The sequence below is a fragment of the Anopheles cruzii genome, chromosome X (assembly GCF_943734635.1).
Source record: "Anopheles cruzii chromosome X, idAnoCruzAS_RS32_06, whole genome shotgun sequence".
Classification (NCBI taxonomy): Eukaryota; Metazoa; Arthropoda; class Insecta; order Diptera; family Culicidae; genus Anopheles; species Anopheles cruzii.
Window position 1 is genome coordinate 4959877 of NC_069143.1, and position 25172 is coordinate 4985048.

The 25172-nt window shown below is 41.2% G+C and overlaps 2 protein-coding genes across 8 annotated transcripts; one reads left to right on the forward strand and one right to left on the reverse strand.

The window, feature by feature from the left end:
- Window positions 1-2880: 2880 nt before the first annotated feature.
- Window positions 2881-4583, reverse strand: LOC128273280 (rhythmically expressed gene 2 protein-like). The gene is made up of 2 exons (XM_053011219.1): window positions 4238-4583; window positions 2881-4176 (listed from the first exon to the last, which is right to left on the reverse strand). The coding sequence occupies exons 1-2, from the start codon at window positions 4302-4304 to the stop codon at window positions 3314-3316; spliced, it is 930 nt and encodes a 309-aa protein (XP_052867179.1). The 5' UTR covers window positions 4305-4583; the 3' UTR covers window positions 2881-3313.
- Window positions 4584-7120: 2537 nt separating this feature from the next.
- LOC128273474 (armadillo segment polarity protein) lies at window positions 7121-24890 on the forward strand. 7 transcript variants are annotated; one of them, XR_008269261.1, is made up of 8 exons: window positions 7121-7438; window positions 12620-12719; window positions 13078-14708; window positions 14789-14992; window positions 15419-15691; window positions 17316-17409; window positions 19272-19457; window positions 23472-23594. XR_008269261.1 is itself a non-coding variant. In XM_053011445.1 (7 exons), exons 2-7 carry the CDS (start codon window positions 12689-12691, stop codon window positions 23747-23749), a joined length of 2511 nt encoding a protein of 836 aa, XP_052867405.1. In that variant the 5' UTR covers window positions 7121-7438; window positions 12620-12688; the 3' UTR covers window positions 23750-24890. The 7 variants fall into 7 exon arrangements, 5 of the variants coding, with proteins under 5 accessions (XP_052867405.1, XP_052867413.1, XP_052867427.1 ...); XR_008269262.1 differs by lacking the exon at window positions 17316-17409; XM_053011445.1 differs by lacking the exon at window positions 19272-19457 and having other exon boundaries at window positions 23472-24890.
- The last annotated feature ends 282 nt before the right edge of the window (window positions 24891-25172 follow it).

Genomic DNA, 25172 nt, shown 5'->3' on the forward strand with positions numbered 1-25172 from the left:
TCTCTTGCTCTGTTTGTAGTTCACACCACCAGTTACCATTGGTTGATAATGTGGTGCCACTTTTAAGCAAAACCTAATCATCTGCTTTTAGCTGATTGACACCAACGATTCTATTCATACAGAATGCCCACCACTTCCTCATTAGCGCGCGCGTGTCTCAAATTTATCTAGTCTCTTTCATTATAATAATTATTATTATTTTTGTATATGCATTTTCTCAATTTTGTTTCTTTAATCTTCTCATCAACCTTATCAAAGCCCTAGATTCAAGTCCAGCCAGATCCTGGACTGATGACATATCAAGACCGCTAGATATTTAATTTAATGTAATTTAATTTATTCGGAACCAGTGTTCGCCGTCAGGCTCGGCACGGAATCTTAATACTAAAATATTTACAATAAGGGAGCTTATGTGTAACAGAGGAGTGCTTACGTCTAACCGAGTGAAGGTATAGAAGAATGAAAGATGCAAAGAAACTACCACAGAAAGTGAGTTCAGTTCAAACGTACAGAGAGTAGTTGAGGGCGTTGACAACGGCGACACGGAAGGATGGGTACGGAAGGTGAAAGTCAAACAAGTGGTACAGTCGGTTGAAGCTACGGAGACACCGTAGAAACGGATCCGTAGAGCCGTGACGTGTACGGCGATGGGGAACGAGGAAGAAAGAACGAACGAGAACGAGAGAAGTACGGGAAGGACAGTAAAACGGAGTATGGGCCAAAGGACCAGGATCGTCGAATCTCCCCTTAAGGACGCCACACATAAACAGGTTTTGTGCTGTTGTACGCTTTACCTCGAGCGGTGTCTTAGTCCTAGTACCTGACATCAAGCGGGGTAGGGCATGGAGGAGGCGTTGAGAGTACCACCATGGCGCTTTAAAGCCATGCGTGTGCTCCTTTGGACTCCGTTGGATATGCTCAATCTTGGCGATAAGAGTCTGACCGGACGGGTTCCAGACTATGCTCGCATACTCTAGGGTCGACCGCGCGCAGTAGAGGCACCCGAGACACTCGAGATCGTTGTAGTCACGGGAGATAGCCCTGATCAATCACATGGTCTTGAATGCCTTTGCAACTACTGCCAGGATGTGCTCCCGAAACGCTAAACTGCAATCAAGCGTCACCCCAAAGTCCCTAACAGAGGAGACGCGAGACAAGGAAACGGAGTTTGGATAGTAGTTTGAAGAGATCACACGAGAACGAGAGAACGAGATGACATTTTTTCCGGACAAAGAAGGAGATAGTTGGCAGAACACCAGAGGGAAACAGAATCTAAGATTTCTTGCAGGGCAAGGCAATCAGAGTTGCTACGGATGGGGGAATAGATTTTCAAATCATCAGCATAAAGCAGATGACCCGATGGAGAAAGGATGCTACAAATATCATTCACAAACAAAATAAACAGGAGATGAGAAAGAACACTACCTTGGGGGACGCCCGAAGTACAGACAACATCCTCAGATAGGGAAGAGCCTTCTTTCACTCTACAAGACCGGTCGGAGAGGTAGGACTCAAGCCATACGAGCAAGTTGGGTGAAACCCCGAGCTTGCCGAGTTTAGCGAGGAGCAGAGCATGCGGAACACGGTCAAATGCAGCTTTGAAGTAGGTGTAAATGGCATCGGTCTGAATGCCGCCGTCAAGCCGCGCTGTCGTGGAAGATACGAAATCCATGAGGTTGGTGACAGTTGACCTCTTCCTGTCCTGACCTGTGATATGTCAGCATGCAGGCCAAGACCGCTAGGTGGTTGTAGCCGGACAAGAAAAAGAAGACGAAGAAAACAAGAGCCGCTGCGCCAACGGGCTGCCATAGTTTATTGGTTTCGTTGGACCGGCAAACGTCCTTTCACGTAGGTATACCGGCTTTGGTTTAACTTTGTAGCTCTTTTTAACATCCACAGCTTTAGTATCCGGCTTCGTCGACCATCCATCCGACTCTGCTGCCGCTGAATGTGGTCCGAGGAAAACGAAGGAGCGAGTAGCATTAGGCCTGCAGAAGAAGCTGCAGCTTCTTCTGCATATCCCGGGATACCGTGAGGATATTGTTTTGTTCCTACCGATCCCACGGCAATTGAATAACACTTGGCATCACCTTAGGAATATTTTCGCGTTGCGAGTTTCACGTTTCGAGTAAGGCCGAATAAGGCGATTTTTTTTCTTGATTTTCTCATAGGGCATTAACCCGTACAAACCACGAGACAGTCGATACGGAGAATACAAAAAAAAGGTTAAAAATAACTGGAATTTGCTAAGCCATGTGGCAGGCTAGCATAGGCTATAGAGCGCCGAGCCTCTACAGAGTAACAGTAGCAGTTATAGCGTCTAGCAAATTGCTCCGTACCTCTGCTATCTAGCAGATAGAAGGAGGGAAGGGGGAGGGGGGAGGGTTAGCAACTAGCAAGTGATAAAAAAACCAGGTGGGCAATTACGAAATACGGTTAAATGCAATTTAGTACACACATAGTAAAATTTCTATCATGAGCTTATTGCTTATATAATATTATTACATTGTGATACACACTATTCGTTGCAAAAAAGGTGCCTTCAAAGAACTCACTCAAGCCCGACACAGATGACTCCGTTAGAACTGCACCTCAGATAGCAAATGCAGTTTCATTCACCAAATCATTGGACGTTTCAAATCGCAGGGAGAGCTCAAAAAATACACCCGCTTTAATACGGGTCTCGTTGTGAATTCGCCTTATCAGCCGCTTGTTCTTCGAGCACCGTCGCTTAAACCCGATCGTTCGCTGCTGAGTCACGGTGCCGTCATCGCAGTTTCGTCTGGATGACGGCCTTACAACGGAGAGCCGGAGTAATTCATCAGCAGGTTTTCCCAAAGGGGTTCGGGAACAACATTTAAAACAGAGTTTAAGGTGCATTTTTATTCACTTCATTTTTTCGGTTTGCCCTTCTGGCATGATAAGTGATTCTTCTTCTTATCGGGCAATTACAACCCCAGGTGGTCTTGGTCAACAACAGATATAATGTTAATCTCTTACTGTTTGCTTACTGTTTTGTTTTTACGAACGAGGCTGTTGCCCCAAGTCACCTGTCACGCTGGTATAGGAAATCGAACACAGATCAGCTGCGAGACAACGACGACCGTTACCGACTACTCAATTCACTTCATTAGTTGATCATTTTATATTTGATTTGATCCTTTAATAGGTTTCCTTCTCTGTCATATGTACGCAAACGTTCCCTGTGTTAATGTGCCTTTGCTTCTTTTATATTGCATGTTTACAATTGAAGAAATTACTACATTCAATGTGCACAAACTAACTCCATTTTTCGCGTTTTAAACCATACTTATTACCATGGAAACGTAGGATCGTAATCTAAACACGTTAGTAGTTCGGGAATGTCCGGGAACATATGTCGTACCGGCACGGCCCGACGAAACACTTCGTCCTTATGCTTAATTGTCATATTGACCAGTAAAGCGTGCCAGCCGGCAGCGCGAGCACCTAGGTAGTCCTCTCGGCACAAATTACCTATGTGCAATGCTTCGTGCGGGTGAATATTGCAGTTAGCAAGATACTTTGCTTTTTCCAAAGCAATGCCAAAAATCGCTGGATCTGGCTTTTCCACTCCCGCCTCGTAGCTAGTGACAATGAAATCCATGCCCTGTTCGCCGTCTGTAGCATACACTTGATTGTTGCGCAGGATCCTTTCTAATCGGGGATCGAAGTTGGACACAATACCGAGAACGGAGGACATCTCTGATGCCTCTTGATTATATTTTAACTTGCGTAATAACTCGTCCACACCAGACCGCTTTTTCCAGCACACCCCGTGCGTATCGGACATGTAGTCCTCTACCAATTGATCCGCTATTTTCGTTAGCAACGCGGCAGGGATATCTCCGCGGTTCCGTTTAGTCACATCCAGTATTACTCGTTCCACCAACATTCGCCACCACCAATGCCAGTTTTCCACATCCTGTTCGATCTGCTTTCGGCCGTGTCCAAAATTGGGATACTTTGTTTTGAGCGTCCGAAAACAAGAACTGAAGACGTTTGCTATTGATTTTTCGTCAATAGAAAGTCCCATGCTCGGATGCAGAACATTAGTAATCGTCTGAGCGTAGTAGCGTTCTGGGCGCATTGCGTACTCGAGTAGGGTGTCAGTAACGTCGAACGTGATCAATTTAAAACGCAACAGGTTACTTCTAACTGCAAGCAAGAACGTTCATTACAACGCACAGATATCACAGGAAGGTAGCAGCTTACTTACAGTTGTTCATATTTAAGCAGATTGCTTTCACCAGACACTTCCCACATCGAATGAATGAGGGACGCATCAACAGCTCAGCTGTCAATTAATCGTCGATTGTATGTGGAAGGAACCTTATTTAGGATTTATTTCGTCATACTCTATACCACCACAGGTTACATTTCTTTGGAGTAGGAAACAAAACTAATCGAACAGTATTAAATTGATTAAAGCACACCAACAAAATTTATCATCATTTATTGTCGACAAAGCTTGGAAAAACTCGATACCTCGTTTTCGAATTGTGTGACGTAATTTTTAGCATTTAACAATTTCTTACTGCTTGGCATGTGGCACTTTTGTCAATATGGCCATTTATACAGCATGCTAGTTGCTACTTTTTCCGCTTCTTGCAAACTTGTCAAAACGGCAGCAATGGTAAGAGCAAAATCAAATGTTGTAGCTGGACCCATACTGGTAATGAGATTGCCATCGACGATTACACGACCGTAGTGCGATTGTTGAGGTTCTTGCCAGTCATATCCTTCTTTTACGAGTAATTGCTTTAATGCAGGGTAACAAGTTAAACGGCGTCCAGCAAATAGGTTTCCATGCGAAATGAAGACAGTTGGTGCTGCACAAATAGCACTCACAATTTTCTCACTATGCTCATAGCATCGTAGCAATGATCCTACGGCAGCAACCTTCGACATGATTTTACTTCCTTCAAGTCCTCCGGGAAGAATCAATGCATCCGGGAGCATGTCATTAGAGAGGGTATTCTGTTGCAAGTATGCCTGAAGGGTTGTGTCTGCGCGCACATTCACTTGGCGAGAGCATTGCACTACCAGCTCCTGCTCACTAGCGCCGTCCATCTCATCGAGCACTAGCGCCACCGTGACATCGATCTAAAGAAAAACGCAAAATATAAGGTTGCGACATTTTCCCCTTCTCACAATAGAAACCAATAAATTTCTTACATTGCATCGCCGCAGAACATCAACAGTGATAACAAGCTCCATTTCCTCGGAGCCTTGTGCTACCAACGCTAAGACACATTTTTTCACCACAGCCTTTTCAGCCATTACGTCGTGAAAGGAGTAATACTCCCGACAAGATTACGCTATTATGGCAACACTTCGAAGCCGAGATACCCAAACTATGTTATTTAGGCATGCGTATAGAAAAGATTTTTTTTATCGATCGACGGCCCGAACTCTCAAAATCTGAATTAGGCTCGTATATCGCCCATAGACGGGTAAGAGAGCGCGCTAAGGAGTAAAAGAGCAGCAGCACCCCGTATAAATTTTGCTCTCACTTTTCTTATCGGTATCAGGTATTTACACTGCCCCTTTTTACTCACTACCAGCGAGACAGCATGAGTAATGAGTCTTCACCACCATACCCGGTCAAGAAAATTGTACGCAATTTCGGCGTAGCATGCAATCCTGAACGGGACCGGCGTACAGGATAGCATGTGGTTTCGTCATGGTACGGCCGGCCGACCGGCCGACCAGCCATACAATATCGACCCCTCTTGAATGCTTAGATGGTGCAACCCGTGCCCTAGATTAGATTGATTTGCAAAACCCGATTGTAAGCCATATCTGTGCCCTGGAGAAACCCGAAACGTCGTCGCAAACCACAAACAGCGCGAAAGCCAACGCCCTTGAATGTGTGCAGCAGCGTTAATAGAACGTTTGACAGCTTGCGATCTTGAGCTAGCACCAATCAGACAAAGAGGAACAGCGAGCTGTCGAAGAATCACAGAACGAATCATCAGCGATCGCACTATACAAAAACAACGCTAGACCGCAACTGTCAAATAAAATTCATGCACGGGTAGTTGTACCAATGCACAGTTTGTCACTCGTTTTAATTTACATGATGCTTGGTACTTTTTATTATAGAGAACAAAAGACTCCGAATCTAACTGGACGGCCACACGAAGCGAAAAAAACGATTTGACATTAATCTTTAACGTCAAATCGTTCATGAGTCTGCGGATTCATATACGATTTGACATAAGCGAGATCGATTTGACATTTTTACGCTCGGATTTACGATTCGTCTGGTCATCCAGTAACTGCGGTGCCACACGGTGCATAACTGTAACTGCGCTGCCACACGGTGCATAACTATAACACGTAACACGTAACATAGCGTCAAATCTGGTATGCGCCCTGTATAACGTCGTGTTTTAGGGTCTGCTGAGCCACAACGCTTTTGACGCCTGGTCGCTGTACTGACAAAATTGTTATATGAGGCTGTTATATCTGCTGTTATGCACCGTGTGGCAGCGCAGTAAGGATGGACGAAAGAAACTTCAAGCTCAAAGTCTGTATAATAAAGATAATAGCAATTATAGAGAACACGCAATGTACAGAAAGTTAGGTGTTGATGTTCATTGATTTGGTCAGTTTCATTTTATTTTGTCTTGTTCTCCAGTAGATCTTTCTTACATACAGTGGCTGTAATTGAAATCGATTAATTTTTACATTCTATATTTTTTAATTAAAGTTGATGTTCTTTTAGTTCAAAAATATAACTAGGGAAACAAACTATTTCACCACATCATTCCAATGTGACGTACCCACAGTAACTACCCAAAGGAGGACCGGGAATAATGTGGATTCTATAAAGGAGGATTTATGTATTCTTTTCCTCGGTAACTTCTTAGTTTTTTCTCTGTAATATGACAATCCTGCTTTCCCTTCTGTTATGTTTTCCACATTTGACTTCTTAAGAGGAATGTTATAGAGAGCATTTTCAGATGCTCTGTCCCGTTTGTACATATCGTGTTCTCTTTTCTTGAAGCTTCATAGTCGAAGGCAAGCAAAAGTGGTTCCACTTGTATCGTCGTGGATGGTTAGTAGTAGTTAGAGGTTTGGTTTAGCTGGAGGACGCTTGTTGGGTGATCCAAAATCAACTGCGTACAAAATTCATCAGAAAAAAAATTAACAAATCTGCTCGTAGGTGTTTCATGTGAGTCTTTTTGTGTCAAAAATAGGTGCAATTCGTGAAATCGTGAGCATTATCTTGAAACTTAATGAGAAAAACGAGGTGTTCACTGTAACTTTGTAGTGGAGTGTGTTCTGTGACTCTTATTCTTGGGTAAGGGTAAACGTTATTGCTTTTGGCCAAGGATCGCGATATAGAACGTGCTTTTTGCTTGTGACTCCGTATTAGCTTCCGAACTCTGCACTCAAATACTTGCGACAGGTAGGTACTCTATTTTACGGAATAAACGATGTTTAATCTGTGGAATGTTGTTTTTTTTTCCTATATATTCTCTTTCTGCCTGATTGGTGGCTAACGACGCGCGCGAGAGAAGGAGGGCTTGTCAGTCTAATAGTTGACCCAAGTGGTTGAGCGACAGAGAGAGAGAGAGTACTAATGTTTGAGAATGGCTGGAGTTGTGGTATGATCATGTAGAGCATTAATGAGTCAGAAGGAGCAAAAGAGAAAGATATCTTGAGCGAGAGGGAATGAGGCGATGAGTGATTGGTTGGTTGATGCTTGATGGTCTGATAGACTGAGATAGACAGAGAGAATCGAAACTCCAGTTGCATGAAGAGCTGTTTACAAGGGCAAGTTTTGCATTTTTTAAATTATGTTTGCGTTTTTTTATTTTAATACCTTAAGCAAAGCTTCAAGTTGTGGGTTTTCCGTCCAAGGTGGTCAAACATATGTGTATGGAGAGCTTTACACTTAGCGCTCGAATGATCATAATATATATCATCATATCATATAAGAGCTGTGAACTGATTGGCTGAACATAGTTTCATGTAATATCTGGCTGTTTCCAACATCGCTGGATCATCGTTTGGATGGTTTAGATATGCAGCGTTCTGTTGCTCAGATTGAGCGAATCAGGTCAGATTATTTGGAGGCGTTGCACTACAGCACATTCAAATGCATTTCCTCCAAACTTTCACGTAGTTGCTCAAACTTTTCATAGTCTCATGCGTATAGAAACATTTGGTATTGTACATTTGTTTATTTTAAAGATGTTCCCGAAACTTCTGAAGAACACCGCTTCTGCTCCTCTCACCGCTTCTTCCTTCTTCTCCACGGCTTCCTCCTCTTCCTCCTGCTTCTCATCCTCCTCTTCTTCCTCATCGCACGCACAGGTGCGATGCGATTCGGTCGGTAGAACAAAGTAAGATCGATTCATTTGCAGCGGGAGGCAAATTCATTTAGAAGCTACCATGAACTACTTCCGTCATTACGAACATAACTGCATGGTATGATGCACACGCGCTTTCATTTTGCGACAGCGCATGCGCTTAATTTTTTTACATGCAAATCGATGGCGATGGCTGTCAGCCATAGTCATGCGATAGTGTTGGTGATGACGAAAGCATTTGTTTACGCCGCGAAGCAGTTCTTGGAATTCGTTAATAGTATTTTAAGAAGCTGGCCCACAACTAAAAAGTTAGTCGGCGTGATCTTCTATTCCAAAGACATTCGATCTGACTTTATTCTACCGCATTTGGGCCCTGTCGGCCCAAATGTTCGTCACAATGTTTGTCACTCATTGCGGGGCGTTCCTTGCAGAACGCATTACTGCTTGAGCGCAGGTGAGTGCCTGACGCTATAGCGATGTAGTTTCTTATGAGAGGCAGTTTGTCTTTTGGCAGTTCTTTGAGGTAGAGCTAAAAAGGATATAAGTTAGAGTGGTATTTTGTGAATTGGGATTATTCGATAAACTCAGTTGGGCTATGGCTCTAAAGAATGTTCATTTGTTGAGTTGCGGTGTCCTATCCAAATTGCCTTATTCGTTCATGTTTTACGCTAAAGGACGCTAGAGGGTGTTTTTCGTCGATTTTTTCCTCAACATTTGATCGAATGTGAGCGACAAGGCATGCTACAAAATCAGGTCGCAAGCTTCGATGTAAAATCGATCACCATACAGTCTCTCTGTACGATGGACAGAGAACGCTAACCCTGGATTTTATGCCGTTTCCTTACCTCTTACAGTGTCGCCTTACGATGCTCTGCACACCCGACGCACATGGAGCATCGGCTGATCGGCAAAGGAAGGCCAAAGAAAATGAACGCGTCATCGATGTTGACTTTAAATTTTGCAATTGTGTGTCGCTGAAAATGCAGTCTGGATTAATTTTCGGAAGTCAAATGTCACCGCTTGTGCCTTATTCTAACTTTAATCGCAGCGGAGTGTTGTCACCTTTGTAGACATATACGATGCGGCATACATCGTAATCAATCCAGGTTTGCATGCAAACGATAAAAGCGGTGTGTTTTTATCCACCCCCACCTCAATCGCACCCGTTCAAAAGTTTTGCCGAATGCCATGCTCAACCCAGCACGCATTCTTGACTGCATTCACCTAGTATGTTTGCGCTTTACTGTACACCAAATTGAACAGTACGCGCTTATTTTGAAACTTATCAGTTTCAGCGATGCACTGTGAAAAAAGTTCATTTCTCATTGAGAAACATAAACAACATGCGTGAGTAAAACAGCGTATTTCTCTTACATCAAATTCATGAACACGCCAACGAATACCGCTCACACCGTTTCACCAGTCACACCATTATCTCAACCAACACATACACATCGGACCATGTAATGTGCAATGACAATTCAGAGTACGCTACATTTTGCCCATGTACACACGCGTTTATGTGCCCGTGTGTTTTGTGCTCATTATCCCAGCCCTCGCATATCCTGAATTGAGAATAGTCGGTAGTGTTGCTTCTCAGTACCGTGTGTTGAAAGATTGCCTGGACAAGTTGTTCTTCCTGGGACTGCTAGTTCAAACATGGTAGTTCCCGGGTACGGGTCTAGGAGTTAGTAAATGGATGGCAAGTTAGAGAGGGCAGTGTAGTAATGAACGGTCGAGCTAAGATGAACACGACCGAGCGCACCATTTGCTTTTTTGCATTAAAGGTGAAAGATCGAGTGAAACTTAAGCCTATTTTGTTACGCAGCACGCGTGCTAGAGAATGCTGTCGGGCCTTCCCTTTATTGCAAGAGAGCTAGATGTCATAGCTCGTGTAATTCATACGATGAATAAAATGGTAATAGACCTAAAATTGCTGTAATTTAATGTACGGAAACATAGTCAAGAAAAAATTCTTGACTATGGCTTCTTAAAAATTCAGTGCTCTTTACCCTGGCTCGCACGAATCCTGAATTTAGAGTAGTCGGTAGTATTGCATCTCAGTTCCGTGTATTTTAAACCTTCCCCAGGAAGTTGGTTTTCTTGGAACTATCACTTCAAACAGTCAGAGCTGCCAGGACAACGGATATGGGTAAGGGTCTAGGAGTGTGAGTATGCTTGTAAATTGTAGAGGGTAAAGCTGAGGGATGTATGAAGGGTTGAGGCGAGATGAACAAAACTGGCAACGGTAGTTTTGTTCGCCGTAAAGCGAATTGTTCAAGTACAATTCAAATTGAATTTTTCGCGTAGCACGCGGTTTGCAAAATGTTGCCGTACCGTCTACTCGAGCTTCGTTGCTAAAGTCAGCGCATTCTTCTGCAAGGGAGCTAGATGTCGGATCTCGTGGTAATGCGCCTAGAATGGCAGTAGTTTAGAGTTCAAAACCATAACGGAGACATGTTCCTTATGAAGGAGTATGTGTTTGAACACGACTGCATTCTGTAACACGCGTCCTGTACGACAAAATAAGGTTCAAGAGGAAAAACAAATAACACGATTGGCCGTGTTCATCTCTGGTTGACCGTTCATCATCACTCGCTCTCTACCTTGTTCCCCTTAACCATACTTTTAGATATGTAATAGCATACCCGTAGTCCTAGCAGCCCATACTGGTCCAAGTTCCGAAGGAAAATGCGTCTTGTCGAGGCAGTTCTTTAAATACACGGGATAGAGAAGCAACGCTACCGACTACTCTAAATTCAGGGTTCAATCAGATTGGAATATTAAACACTAAACATTCTGGAGCTCAGCCGCTTGGGCGACATGAGCCAAATTTAGCGTTCGAGATTCTGGGTTCTGGATATTACAGGGTATGAAGTAATGTGTGTGCTGGCGGTGGTAGCATATGGAATAGAGTAAAGAGGAAGTGATCGAGCGCTATTCGTTAGCATAATTTGGTGAAGTTGGTGTAAAAGAAATGCGGTGCTTTTAGTCAGTCACGCATGTTGCTTATATATCTTAATAAGACGTGCGCTTTTTTCTTTGTTTTCGTCAGAGTGCATCACTGAAAATGATAAGCTTTAAAGTAAGCATAAGAGCTGTATAGAGATGTTGAATTCGGAGTAAAGTAAGGCTCAAGCTTTCTACGTGGTCGAAGTCATGGCTGCTTGTTGAGCTGAGCTGAGCTAAGCTGAGCTGGGCAGGGCAGAGCAGGACAGGGCATTTGACATCATTTTTTAACTGATTAGGTTGGGGCTGGCGTTGAGAAACAACTCAAGAATCGTGAACCAGTTGTTTCTCTTGGCCGATAGTGTACCTCGACAGTGACCGAAGTCGGTAAAAGTTGTGTGCATGAACGCAAGCTTATTGGCCCGCCATGTGGTGTGTAAACTTTCTTTGTTCTAGTCATGCAGCCAGAACCTTCGCTCGTTTGTTTTGGCTCATTCTCTCTGGTCTTCCTTTACTGGTCAACCACTGCTCCATATTCAAAGGGTGAGGGAGCATCGTAAGTTGATTATCTGAGGCGAAGGAGACGCCATGAAGTTGTGCTCAACTTTCTCTGCCCAGCGTTCAGAGACATGGAACGGCGATCGATGAATACATTGAACCTCAGGGTCAGATTTTGTGGTTGGCCTTGTCGCGCCAATTCGATCAAATGACGAGTAAAACATCGAAGAAACATTGAATTTTTTGTGATTTCCAAACTGCTTTTTGCGCTGGATTTTCCCATTAGAGGAGCAGCGCGGAATATTGTCAATGAACAACGATAATTTTGTTTATATTTTCAGCAGAAAAAACATGTATTTTACTATTTATTTTGCTTTTCACTATTTACTTTTTATTAAGTTGTATTTGTGCGGTAACGATAAATAGGCAAATCGAAGTTATACCAGCTTCTCCAGGCATCATTTTGTAATTTTCCAACAGACGGTCACCAAAAAGACGAGAAAACTTAGTTGATAATTTAATATGTTGCATTTAATATGTTTGCATTTCAATATCATTGCATTATTTATTACTGTTTAGGGAGCTTTTTGTCAGCTTCAGCTTTTTGCGTTTCAAACGTTTTTGTAATGTAATGCTAACGTCAAAATAATGCTAACGTGGTTTATTTTTTCTTACTTCACATTTCCGGATATCTACTGTTGCTGCCTACACTGATAAACCGATCTCCTGACCAATAATAACTCGCTAAACAATCGCAATGCAATTACATCCTTCGTCACAAACATCGTGCACCCACCAAAAACAAAACAAATTTTTCATTGTGATAGTAAAATCAAAATTTGCGAAAAACTGCCATCGAAGCTGATCGTTAGGAGCTCCGCTGTCCGTGTATCAGCATGTCTTATCAGATGCCGCAAAATAGAACAAGTAAGTCTTCTCATGTAGTCAGTCGCCTAAAAGTTCATACATAGAAAGTTTCAATGTTTCAAGCATAATGTGTTCTAACAAACGTATATTTAATGTAGAAGTTGCAGGAATACCATATCTATTGTAAAAAATGCAATTCGAAACTATCGACAACATGTTCAGTAGTTTGAAATCGACGGCATACTGGTCGCAATAAATATAACGTACGGTGTAGGACACAGTGCTAACTATTCTGGTTCCAAATTGGTCAGCTTACCAATTTGTATCTTTTCGAATTCTTAGATACTCTTTTTGTACTCCCAAAACTTATCTTATCTAAATAATAATCGAAATTCTAATAAAATTATTATATTCGCAGTGTCGCATAATCCGTACAATCCTTCGGACATGCCGATACAATCGGCAAAAGAGCAAACACTAATGTGGCAGCAAAATTCATACCTCGGTGATTCGGGCATCCATTCAGGGGCGGTGACGCAGGTACCATCGCTAAGCGGAAAGGATGACGAAATGGAAGACGATCCGCTAATGTTCGACATGGATCAAGGCTTTTCGCAAAATTTCACCCAGGACCAAGTTGACGATATGAACCAGCAACTGAGTCAGACGCGCTCGCAGCGCGTTCGCGCTGCAATGTTCCCGGAAACGCTGGAAGAAGGCATTGAGATCCCTTCGACACAGTTCGATCCGCAGCAACCGACTGCTGTCCAACGGTTGGCTGAACCCTCGCAGATGCTAAAGCATGCAGTCGTCAATCTGATCAACTACCAGGACGATGCGGACCTGGCGACGCGTGCCATTCCTGAGTTGATCAAGCTGCTGAACGACGAGGACCAAGTGGTGGTGTCACAGGCAGCCATGATGGTCCATCAGTTGTCAAAGAAGGAGGCGTCCCGGCACGCGATCATGAACAGCCCACAGATGGTGGCAGCTCTCGTTCGCGCTCTCTCTAACTCGAACGATCTCGAAACAACGAAAGGGGCGGTCGGGACACTGCATAACTTGTCGCACCACCGGCAAGGCCTTCTGGCCATTTTCAAGTCCGGCGGTATCCCAGCTCTGGTGAAGTTACTATCGTCACCGGTCGAATCGGTGCTGTTCTATGCAATCACAACGCTGCACAACTTGTTGCTACATCAGGACGGTAGCAAAATGGCAGTACGACTGGCGGGAGGCCTTCAAAAAATGGTCGCCCTACTGCAGCGCAACAATGTTAAATTTCTTGCCATCGTCACCGATTGCTTGCAAATCTTGGCGTACGGTAATCAGGAGAGCAAGCTAATTATCCTTGCATCGACTGGCCCGAGCGAACTGGTGCGCATCATGCGGTCGTACGACTATGAGAAGCTGCTATGGACTACGTCGCGCGTGCTAAAAGTGTTGTCGGTTTGCTCGAGCAACAAACCGGCCATAGTTGAGGCGGGCGGCATGCAGGCTTTAGCCATGCACCTAGGTAACCAATCGCAGCGTTTGGTGCAGAACTGTTTGTGGACACTGCGCAACCTTTCTGATGCGGCCACGAAGGTTGACGGTCTCGAAACACTACTGTCCGGGCTAGTAACGGTGCTTGGATCGTCTGATGTAAACGTGGTTACGTGCGCGGCGGGCATCCTGTCCAATTTAACGTGCAACAATCAGCGTAACAAAGTGACCGTTTGCCAGGTTGGTGGTGTCGAAGCGCTTGTGGGCACCATTATTAACGCCGGTGATCGTGAGGAGATCACCGAACCAGCGGTATGCGCCCTGCGTCATTTGACATCACGCCACCCAGAATCAGAAGCTGCCCAAAACGTTGTTCGCAACGGGTATGGGTTACCAGTGATCGTGAAGCTACTTAATCCGCCCTCGCGTTGGCCACTGATTAAGGCCGTTATCGGACTGATCCGCAACTTGGCGCTCTGCCCGGCTAACGCAGCCCCGCTACGCGAACATGGTGCTATCTATCTGTTGGTCCGGCTGCTTCTAAAGGCATTTCAGGACACTCAGCGGGTACAGCTTAACTACGAAGTGTGACAACATGGCCTTTTGATGTTAAAAATTGTATGTTTTGCATTTTTTCTCTATTGTAGCAACGCTCGTCGTTGGCGACCAATGGCTCGCAACCACCGGGAGCTTATGCGGATGGAGTACGCATGGAGGAGATCGTTGAAGGCACAGTTGGAGCACTTCATATTTTGGCTAAGGAGGAGTACAATCGCCAGGTTATTCGTTCACAGAACGTTATTCCGATTTTCGTGCAACTACTCTTCTACAATGACATTGAAAACATTCAGGTACGTATCATGTTCACTGACATAATATAGCCGACGTGGCCTGTGTTATTACTACCTTTGAAAGCTTTTCGGTTTTATTGATGAACCAGCACCAGCTGAATTCCGGTCCCAAAACTACGCTGCGACCAATCCGGTGTCACAAAACTACGCTGGGCAAAATTTCACGCGGATTGGTTCAGTAGTTTTAAAGAAAAAGCGATACAGACAGACAAACATTCATTTTTATATATATAGATAAGAGACGAATGTTAAGCTATTGCAGCTCAAAGTCTCTATAATCGAAAAGAAAAAAAAAATATATATAGATTGTATCTTCATTGTAAAATAGGAATATCACTATATGGTATCCCTCATTTCAGCTTGCTATTAGCAACTTTAGCTCATGCGTTCGCTAATGTTTTAGTTATGCCATTTCTGTTTTTCTAGCGCGTCGCTGCTGGTGTTTTATGTGAGCTGGCCGTCGATAAAGAGGTGGCTGAAATGATTGAAGGTGAGGGCGCTACGGCACCGCTTACTGAGCTGCTTAATTCAGCCAATGAGGGTGTTGCTACGTATGCCGCAGCTGTTCTGTTCAAAATGAGCGAAGACAAATCGATGGACTACAAGAAGCGATTCTCTAGTGAGCTAACAACCTTACCTGTTTTCCGTGACGATAATATCTGGAACAATGGGGAGCTCGGAATCGGTCCAGACTTGCAGGTGCGTAACATTGTAGTTTGAAGAGTCAATGCTTTGACAACCACTATATTCCATCCCTTTGCGTCAGTTCCCCTGGCAACCCGGGTTCCTTCTCGCCAATAAAATTTTTCTCTGACTCAAATAAACGTCCGTTCGTTTCTGTGTTCTGTTGCTAATCTTTGCGTTCCTTAACGAACGTGTTCCCAAATGCCGATTCTCAATCGATTAGAGAAATGTCGTTGTTTTTTCGTATGTATTTTTTAATTTTTTCAATGGTTGCATGCTTATCCGCCTTTTGTCGTTACTTTCCTCTGCACATTGTATAGAAGTTGTGTTTGTCGTATACGCTCAAACTGACACATTCGTTAATCCATATATTATTGATAAATGCAAAGCGCTCACTTTAGAATCTTGTTGTGACCAGTAAATTGTGTATAATTTTCTCAAACACATCGCCAAATGACGGATACGGCCCGGTGTGCCGAGATCACTAAGGTAACAAATACATCCGTTTTGGGTCATCCAGACCAACATATTTTACTGTTAAAACAATATTGCATTAGCTACAAGTACAATGTATGATCAATTTTTCATTATCATTCATAGTCAGTTTTTAATATTGTCTAACTCAACTTCGTTTCGTTATAAATACGACCCAGTCCATTCCTCTAAAGATTGAAAAAAAATGGACAGGGATGAGCTTCGAAAAGAAATGGTTCGATGCATTTAAATAGTGAACACAAAACACTAAGTATTCCTAAACTATAAACTAATTACATTACAAGTCATTTTTGGGTTATTTCATTTCTGTTTTTCTTATCGTATTCGACATTTACAACCCTGGCCTGCCTGGCCCTTGGCCTGCAACAAACACAATGTTTATCTCTGTTGCTTGCTTTAACGGTATGATTTTACGGGTAGAGTGGTTGGACCTACGCCAACCCCCCTGTCACTCCGGTCTCGGGAATCGAACCCAGGCCAACTACGTGACAACGACGAGCGTTACCAATTAATCAATCAATGCGGGAAATTTCTTCCTATTTGTTTCATTTTCCTTGTATCGTTTTCTCTCTGATCGCTCGCTCTCTTTTTTTTTCTAGTTATCTTTTTAGTTTCTTTCTCATTTTGTGTTAACAAGTTTTTGTTTACGGCTTTTCTTCAACGGCATTTTTAACGCTTTATCTGATCGTCCCCCTTTGTTTAATTTAATTTTATGTAACCTTGAAATGATGATTTATTTTATGATGTTTCAAATTTTTTGTTTCTCTATGTATGTTTTGCTAATGCGCTCCTTCGATGTGTACAACACATGACTTTTCCTGCACACACTCAAATGGACACCAACAATACACTCATCTTAATCACCGATGCGTAAAACATAAAATGAAATAATTGATCGGGACTTCTCAACTGAACTACCCGGAATCGTCGAATCCTCTGTATATGTGACGTGAAACGGAACAACTCGGCAACTTGGATCGGAATATCGGAATAACGACGGCGGCTTTATAACGTAAAACAAAACAACGAATCAATCGTCTTACCGGGGTTCTGGACTGCATGCATCATCTTACACGCTATACCCTCGTCCTCGTCCACTTTCACATTAAACCCTTGTGGTCATGGTGAATGAATCAAAATACAGGACATTCTTTCGCCGGAACAAGCCTATGAGGGTCTATATGGACAGGGTCCTGCAAGTGTGCACAGTTCGCACGGTGGTCGTGCATTCCAACAAGGTAAGTGATTGCATTCACAGTTATTGTCCGTTACAACGCACTAAGTTATCTCATATAAACCCCTTTCCCACACCGGTATTCTCTTTCCCAATCCTCTATGCTGACTATCGGTAGAAGGGAATTGCGTACGATGATATACGTTCTCATTTATTTCTATTCAATCAAATTGTTCCCTCTTTTTTATTCCAATCTGCCTTCGAAAAGACAATGATATCATAGTAGTTTAATTAATTAATTAAAATTAATTCGCGTCATCGTACATGATTATTACATATATATTGGTTGTAAAAAGTGGATTGACGGTTTTTGTTACTAGATACCCTTTATAGCTATTTATCTCCTCTGTCGGTAAAATACGAAATCTCGTCCTAATGATAATTTGAGGCTGCCAGCTCTGTAAATTTATTTCTGTTTATACATCAATCGCGTCACAAGTTATATATTGGGAATTTCAATAAATTCATGTGGTTTTACAATAGATGGCATAACTCACTAAATGTCACAAGTTTCATTTATGAAATATGTGTTTGAGAGCTACGGGATACGTCTTTACGCATCTAACGCAGTATAGGTTTTTTGTTAAAGTGTAAAGTAAACAACAGCTTTTTTAGGCATCTGAAAATTTGGTACCAAGAACATCGTATTTCAGTATTTCTTCATTACTTCAATGTGAAGAAAAGTGCTACTGACAGTCGTCGTATTTTAATGGATGGTTTTGGTGAACATGCCTGCTGAGAGAACATGCCAGATGTGGTTTGTGCGGCTTAAAAGTGGTGATTTTGGCTTCCATTCCGACAATTTCTAATCGCCTTAGTACAATGGGAACGATTGAAAAAATATTGGCGTTCACATTAATTGAAAAGAAGAGACCTTGAAAGAAACCAGAAAGCAAAAGGAAAACCATTTGCAAATTACTGCTTACACGGCAGGAATGAAAGGGATTCTTCTTCTGTTGCTTAATGTAACGGTATGTTTTTACGGACGGGGTTGTTGAGGATTCGAACCTATAGCCACACAACGCATGCGTGACAACGACGAACGTTACCGACTGCTATATCACCGGACCGAAAACATAAAAAATATATATCTTAGCCAAACCTAAGATAGCTTAGGAATCTAAACATAGAATTCAGTCGCATTATTTTGGTTTGAAACATTTCTTTCCATGTGCAAAATTGCTGCCTGGCTTGGCTTTTTACAGTACTCATTCTCACAGAGCTAAGTTTTGGTCATGGAGGAGACTGAATGAAATCTTACCAGTCTTTGTTTGCACTGTTAAAATTTAACAACGGCAACTATTCAGCAACTAGCTGCACACGAAATTAAATCAAAATATCATTTATTCGTTATAACTTTGCTCTTAGTACCTTTAACTAATATTTGACATTTTAACTTTGATTTGCTAAGTATCAATAACAAAAACCGTCAATGCTTTATTGATCAGCTTTTACAAATTCATCGACGGTGTGTTAAAATATCGTGCAAATGCGGATATATTCAGCATACTAAGGTTTGTATATTGTACATATAGCAACAGAGTGCGCATAATTGTATGTAGCCTAGCCGCCGTAACGATCAAACGAACTATTTAGGTTTGGCATATTGTTTCAATCTCATCTCCTAGAGCCATCGTGTCTACTAATGTACGACACCTATCGATTCAAAGAATCCTCTAGCACAATCCCTGCTGTCGGGCTAGTATTATGTCGCATGTGTTGAGCTCTGTACTTGCGGGAACTAAAAATGCGGGGATATTACAATTTGTCAATTTTCAATCAATCTTTCTTGTCTATTTATATTCGTTTCTCTTTCTTCTCATGTTTCTCTTTCCCCTTTTCTCTTTTTCTTAATCTATATTGCAGCTAAACCAACCTAACATATATCATCACTAAAAATGCAAAAAAATAATCAATCTTGTAATCGTCCTTATAATGTAAAATGCAAATTTTAACCGAATTCAACACACGCTAGTTTATATGGTTACATCTTCTTATCAGCTCCTTCAAAAAAGTCAAAATAACGCAAGGAAGGACGGCCATAGATCCATAGTACGCTCACTCTAACATTTCCACCGTAACGTTTCGATTCGGAGGATCTATCTCACATTATAATCTAAATTCTTTTTTATTCATAGTTAGCAGTCATAGATAGATGTACAAGTATGGGATCGAATTTTCTTTATTAAACACAAGTGTACAATTTGATGGATTCGAAACAACTTTTATCGACCGTCGGAAAACAGAGTCAGATAGAACCAAACTGCTGAACTCTCCGCATGTGATAGTTGATAACAATTTATCGTTTTCTTCGTTAGTCTTGCGTAATGGGATGACGCATTTTCATTGAAAAACTGCTTAGGTATGTTTTGTATAATTTTATCTCTTCTTTTTCTTCGTAAGTTCTATTGGCAGTAGCTTGGATAGATTGTGTTTTTTCATGTTACCACTGCACCATGCTATTCTCAGAATACCCAAAAAAATAACGAACGAAAATAAATTTTATTTCGAATACGTCGACAAATTCCGTTCGTACGATGGGTTTAGGTGTTTTTCTGTGAGAAAAATATAGTCTTTTTCAGATTAAGATCTCTTAGACTCATATTTTTTCCAGCTTTTTTTCGATACAAAATCTATTGTTTTGTTTCTTAGCATACATTTGATAAATTAAGCTATGTTCGTGGGCGTTTGCTTGTTCGTTGTTTTGAGGGCATAAAATTCTTTTTGTTCAACCGACACCATTTTCTGTATTCATATTAATGTTCTTTCTTGGTTTGAATTAGAAAATAGAATAGAATAGAAGGTTTGAAAAGAAAACAATAATCATTGCATTGTTGAAACGAATAATCTTTGCAGTATAATATTGTTTTACAAATATAATAGCGAAAGTGTATGGTTTGTAAAGTATTTAACAGATAACGCACGATTTAAAGCAAATTCAGTATCATACTTGTATATCCTTATATTTTGCATTATTGTCCAAAACATTCGAGACTTATGAATTTTTTCGATTTTTGTCTAAATTGTCAAAAACTCATTTTTACCGAAATTTTGAATCTGGTCAAACTAAACACAAGACAAAAGTGAACATTTTTGGTTACAAATCGATTAATTAATTGAAATCAATAGAAATTAAAACGTTTTAAAATAAAATTTAAAACGAAATCAATAGTGTCGAAAATTTTTCACAAAAGTTAACAAATGAAAGGGAAAACTGTATGTCAGATACATATACTATACTTGGAAATATTTGGAGTACAGATCCTAATCTTTTATTTTATCCTGCATTTTTCTCTTTCCCCTCTCCTATTTACTTACTTATCCGGCTACTACAAACGCTAACCGGTTCTGGAAGCTAAGGAGCTAAGGCCTCAATTGCTCGCCATTGAACGCCTTCGTCCACTAACTCTTTACACCCGACGTTCTCACACTGTTACTGTTGCTGATGCAATCCCGCCGTCTCAAACTTACCTACCAACATCTCTGTGTACCCCTGGACGACCTAAGAAGACAATTGTGTGCGTGGGCCATTCTCATGATATCACAAGTCCATCGAAACCTGTATAACTCGCTTTTTTAGCGGCTTCATAATTGTTCCTTCACACATTCGTGGCCAAAAATCAATCTGAGCATCTTCCTCTTGGACGTGGCTAATAATGGTTCGAAAATTTATGTTAGAATCCATGCCTCAGATGCGTATGTGTGGTGTGCGGAATATACAGGTTCTACGTAACCCCAGCTTCGCCCTTATGTAGGTGAACTTCGAAGCGACTTCGATTGAGATGTGAAATCAACGAGAGATAGAGAAGAGGAAGGGAGAGAGAGAGAAGCGGAGAAAGCAAACTTCGTCCAAAAAACTTTTCGTAACAGTAAGCAACAGAGATTACCAATAACATCTCTGTTGCAGGCGAAGAGCGCTCGGCGGATGTAGTTACCTGAAAAGAGAAGAATCACTTATCAGAATAGAAGGCCAAAACAGAAATGATTTTGTAGAGTCCTCATACACAGAACCCATCTTTTCTTTGATATGCTTTCGAATAACAAATATTTAATGACATCCTGATACTCGATATTCTCCATGTTTACAAAAAAATGACATCATATCTCTCGAACAATTGTTACACAAACACTGTGCGCCCAAACTTGAAGAATTTGTGATGATTACCTGCCAGAAGATTTACAACCAACTTCTTTAGCTTTCAGTTATTAGTGTTGTCATCTTCATAATTCGGAAATTTTTCAGACCGCCATCGTGTACCATGTACAGGGTGATCAGAATGCGTGCACTTTTTCATTTGGCTATAAAAAAAAACGGCTGAATATTGTTCGATGCTTTAACATTTATTTGAAATGTTTTTTTTTAATCTTAGAAGAAAGGACTGGGCCGTATTTATATATTTGAAAGGTCAATTCATTGCATTTTTTTATGGAAAACAGATTTGGTCACCACGATTTGCTTGGCAGCTCATTCGGTCGACCTACTTTTGAGTACAATTTCGATTGTATCTGGTGCTATTTCGGCAATAGCAACTTGAATTTGGGTCTTGTACTCGTCAATAGTTGCTGGTTTGTTCGCATAACATAAACATCGATTATGGCTATCGTTATATAACACGTAGTCCCGTCCTGTTGAAATCAAATGCCGTCCAAGTGGTCAGCCTCAATTTCGCCGAAAAACCAAACAGTCACTCGTTTTGTGCTGTTGACGAATGAGTTGACGATCTACAACTTTGGAAATAAATTTTCCATATTTCCCAATTTTCTGCAACCAAAATAGGATTTTATACATGAAGAATCTGCCTTTCAAATAAAAGTTCAAGCATCGAAAAATATTTAGCCGTTTTTTTTATAACCAAATGAAAAAGTGCACGCATTTTTGACCACCCTGTATAAGGTTGGGGAAAAAGAAATCCACTATTTTCTTGGTAGATGGCTTTAATGATAAACGTATCGAACGTAAAGTATCGATCATACAATTTCAAGTTTATGCTTGTTTTCAAGCTGACACTTCACACTTAAAAAATGCTCTCATTGTTTTTTTTTACTCTCAAAGAACGGACTGAGCCGTATTTATTAAATCTATACTTGCTATCTATACTATACTTCACGCAAATTATGCATAACTGACAGATAATATTCCTTGGCTAGAACTCATGAATCACACCGTTTCTATAATCGAAAATCGCGGTCCGAATTCAATAGCTGCTTAACAATGTTAATGCGATTCTTGTTTTGATCGAAACTGAGCAATTTTGGGCATTGATTGAGCATCAATTTGGCGACGACCCGTTTCATGCCCAAATCATTGGTAAACATCGAATGCCACTGGCCATGCGATATGTGCAGGGCTCTAAGCAGCTTCTCTCTACGGTTCGACGGTTTGACGGTTGGCCATAACTATTTTCGTCACTTTCTCAATATTATCATCTGTTGGCGAGCTCGGATATCCGGCACGCTCTATGTCTTCTTCACCATGTCACATCTTCTTCACCATGTACAAAGTTTCAAGGTAGCTTCGCCATGTACCACAATCAACATTTGGAATGCGAGCGAGCACTTAAGTACAGTTTGTCACACAAAGTATGATGCATATTCCTAGATTAATAGATTTTTAGATTGTTAGATTGTTAGATTTAGATTTTGCCATCCAATTTCCCTTTTGTCCAACGAACACAACTCGAAGACAATCCAAAGTATGTGGTAAAAAGGAAGCTATCGAAACTAAACTAAGTGACCGAAAAAAAAATTCAAAAACACGCTCGAGGAAATTCAAAAGTCTCCATATTTTTTTTGAACAGACTAAGTGTGTTTAGTTTAATGGTTCTTCTTTCCGTTTTCCCGATAACTGTAACTCCTATCATTTGTCTAATAGCTTATCTTTTTTGTTTTTGCTTAATTCAATTTGTTGTTATTATTGGTCAATATACATTTTTTCTTTAAATAGTTTTTGTATCTGTACAGCTGTCCGGCTGTTTCTTGCCAACGAAATTCTAACTCTTTTTTTCTTCATATCTTTTCATTGCTTTCCGATTGGGATGAAACTATAACTACGGCTCCTTCCAATAGGATACGACACACTTCCCATAGATTCGATGCAGGGTCTCGAGATCGGTGGAGGCAATACCGTAGGTAACGGTGTGCCAGTAGGCAATCAACAGCAATCTGTCGCAGGTGGCGGTCACACGAGCATGTCCTCCTCGGGACAGCCCACGTCGCCGTACGGAATGGATATGGACGTTGGTGAGATGGACGCTAGCGAACTGAACTTCGATCATCTGGATGTCATGCCATCGCCGCCACAGGACAACAACCAGGTGGCTGCCTGGTACGATACCGATCTCTGAAAACTGCGCCCTTTCGAAATCCAACCCAGCACCTCCACTCCATTTGGTCCCATTTGCTGCCATCAACGAGAGAAGTCCATCGTTCACACAAGAGAAGTCCATCTGACACTCGCTGGCCACAGTGAGGCCACATCCACACGTTCCCGCTGGCTAGGGATTATTCACGTATATTAAACATTTTTTGATGCTGATGCATGATTTTGCCTCATATTTGTTGACAAAATGATGTTTTTTCTTTTAACAACAAAATATTGTAAAACATAATTTGTCTATTACTTTTTTATAACGTAATATAAAGCTGCCCAACAAGGTGCAAACTACTTCGTCGTCGAAATAGCTTGATATTGCGCTCGTTATGGCGGTAAATTTTAATTTTATAACCAGCATCAAAAACACATATATTCATTAGATTTAAACAAATGAAAAAAGTAAATCTCACAAATGAAACCACCATCGATTAAAACGGAAACAAACCGCGAAATTTATCCTTTACTATTATATACCTATGCGAATTATATACGAAGAAGCGCCCCCATGCAGGTTATATTATTATATTTTTGGTATTTTTATTTTAGATTCATCGGTTCCATTTTTGCTTCGTTTTACCCCGTTTGCCGTATAGTTTCAATTGCGATTACGGCTGGCGTAATCGTGTTAAGATTAGCTATCGTTAAACATTCTAAACAATATTTCAGATGTTTACAATTAAACAATTTTTTCGTATTCGTATTTAGTTTCACATTTCGAATTTGAAGATATTCGTTTTTCGTTCTGAAATCTTTAACTGAACCGAAAAACAAGCAAAATATAGGACACATTTTACAGAAAAATGCAATTGAATTTTATAAAATAAGTGCTTCCAAGAAATCAGATTGAAATAAAGCGGCCACACACTCAATGCCCCCAATTCTTTTGTAGAAGAAGCCTTTGTCCGACAAGTTAATTAAAGACGTCTCTGTGAGTAGAATTCGTCTGTCAGAAGTGAGGGTGTTCTGATGTACGTCTTGTGTTTTTTTTAATTTTTATTTTATGTTATTATACACTGCTTTTCATAATGATAGCCTCACTCGTTTTTCCAGACTGAGGCTTAGATAAAACGCTAAACCTATTTTTGGTAGATGATGAATCAATTAGTTTTGCAAAAGAAATAATATCCATTGTTTGGTTTTCCGAAATAAAAATTATTTTGACTTAGGGAGCCAAAAAACGATAAAACGGCTGTTTCAAAACGATAGCCTCATTATGTATTATTCAAGATAGGGGCCCAGTAAAAATGAATGAAAATTTTTATTTTTTTTCAAATCGGTGTCCTCTCCATTACGATTGTTTACTTGAAATATACGTTTTGGCATACTTTCGGTTCTTAAGCACGTTTATCGACAGGGAACGCCCAGCATTTCTAATCGCCACTTCAAGCGTCTGT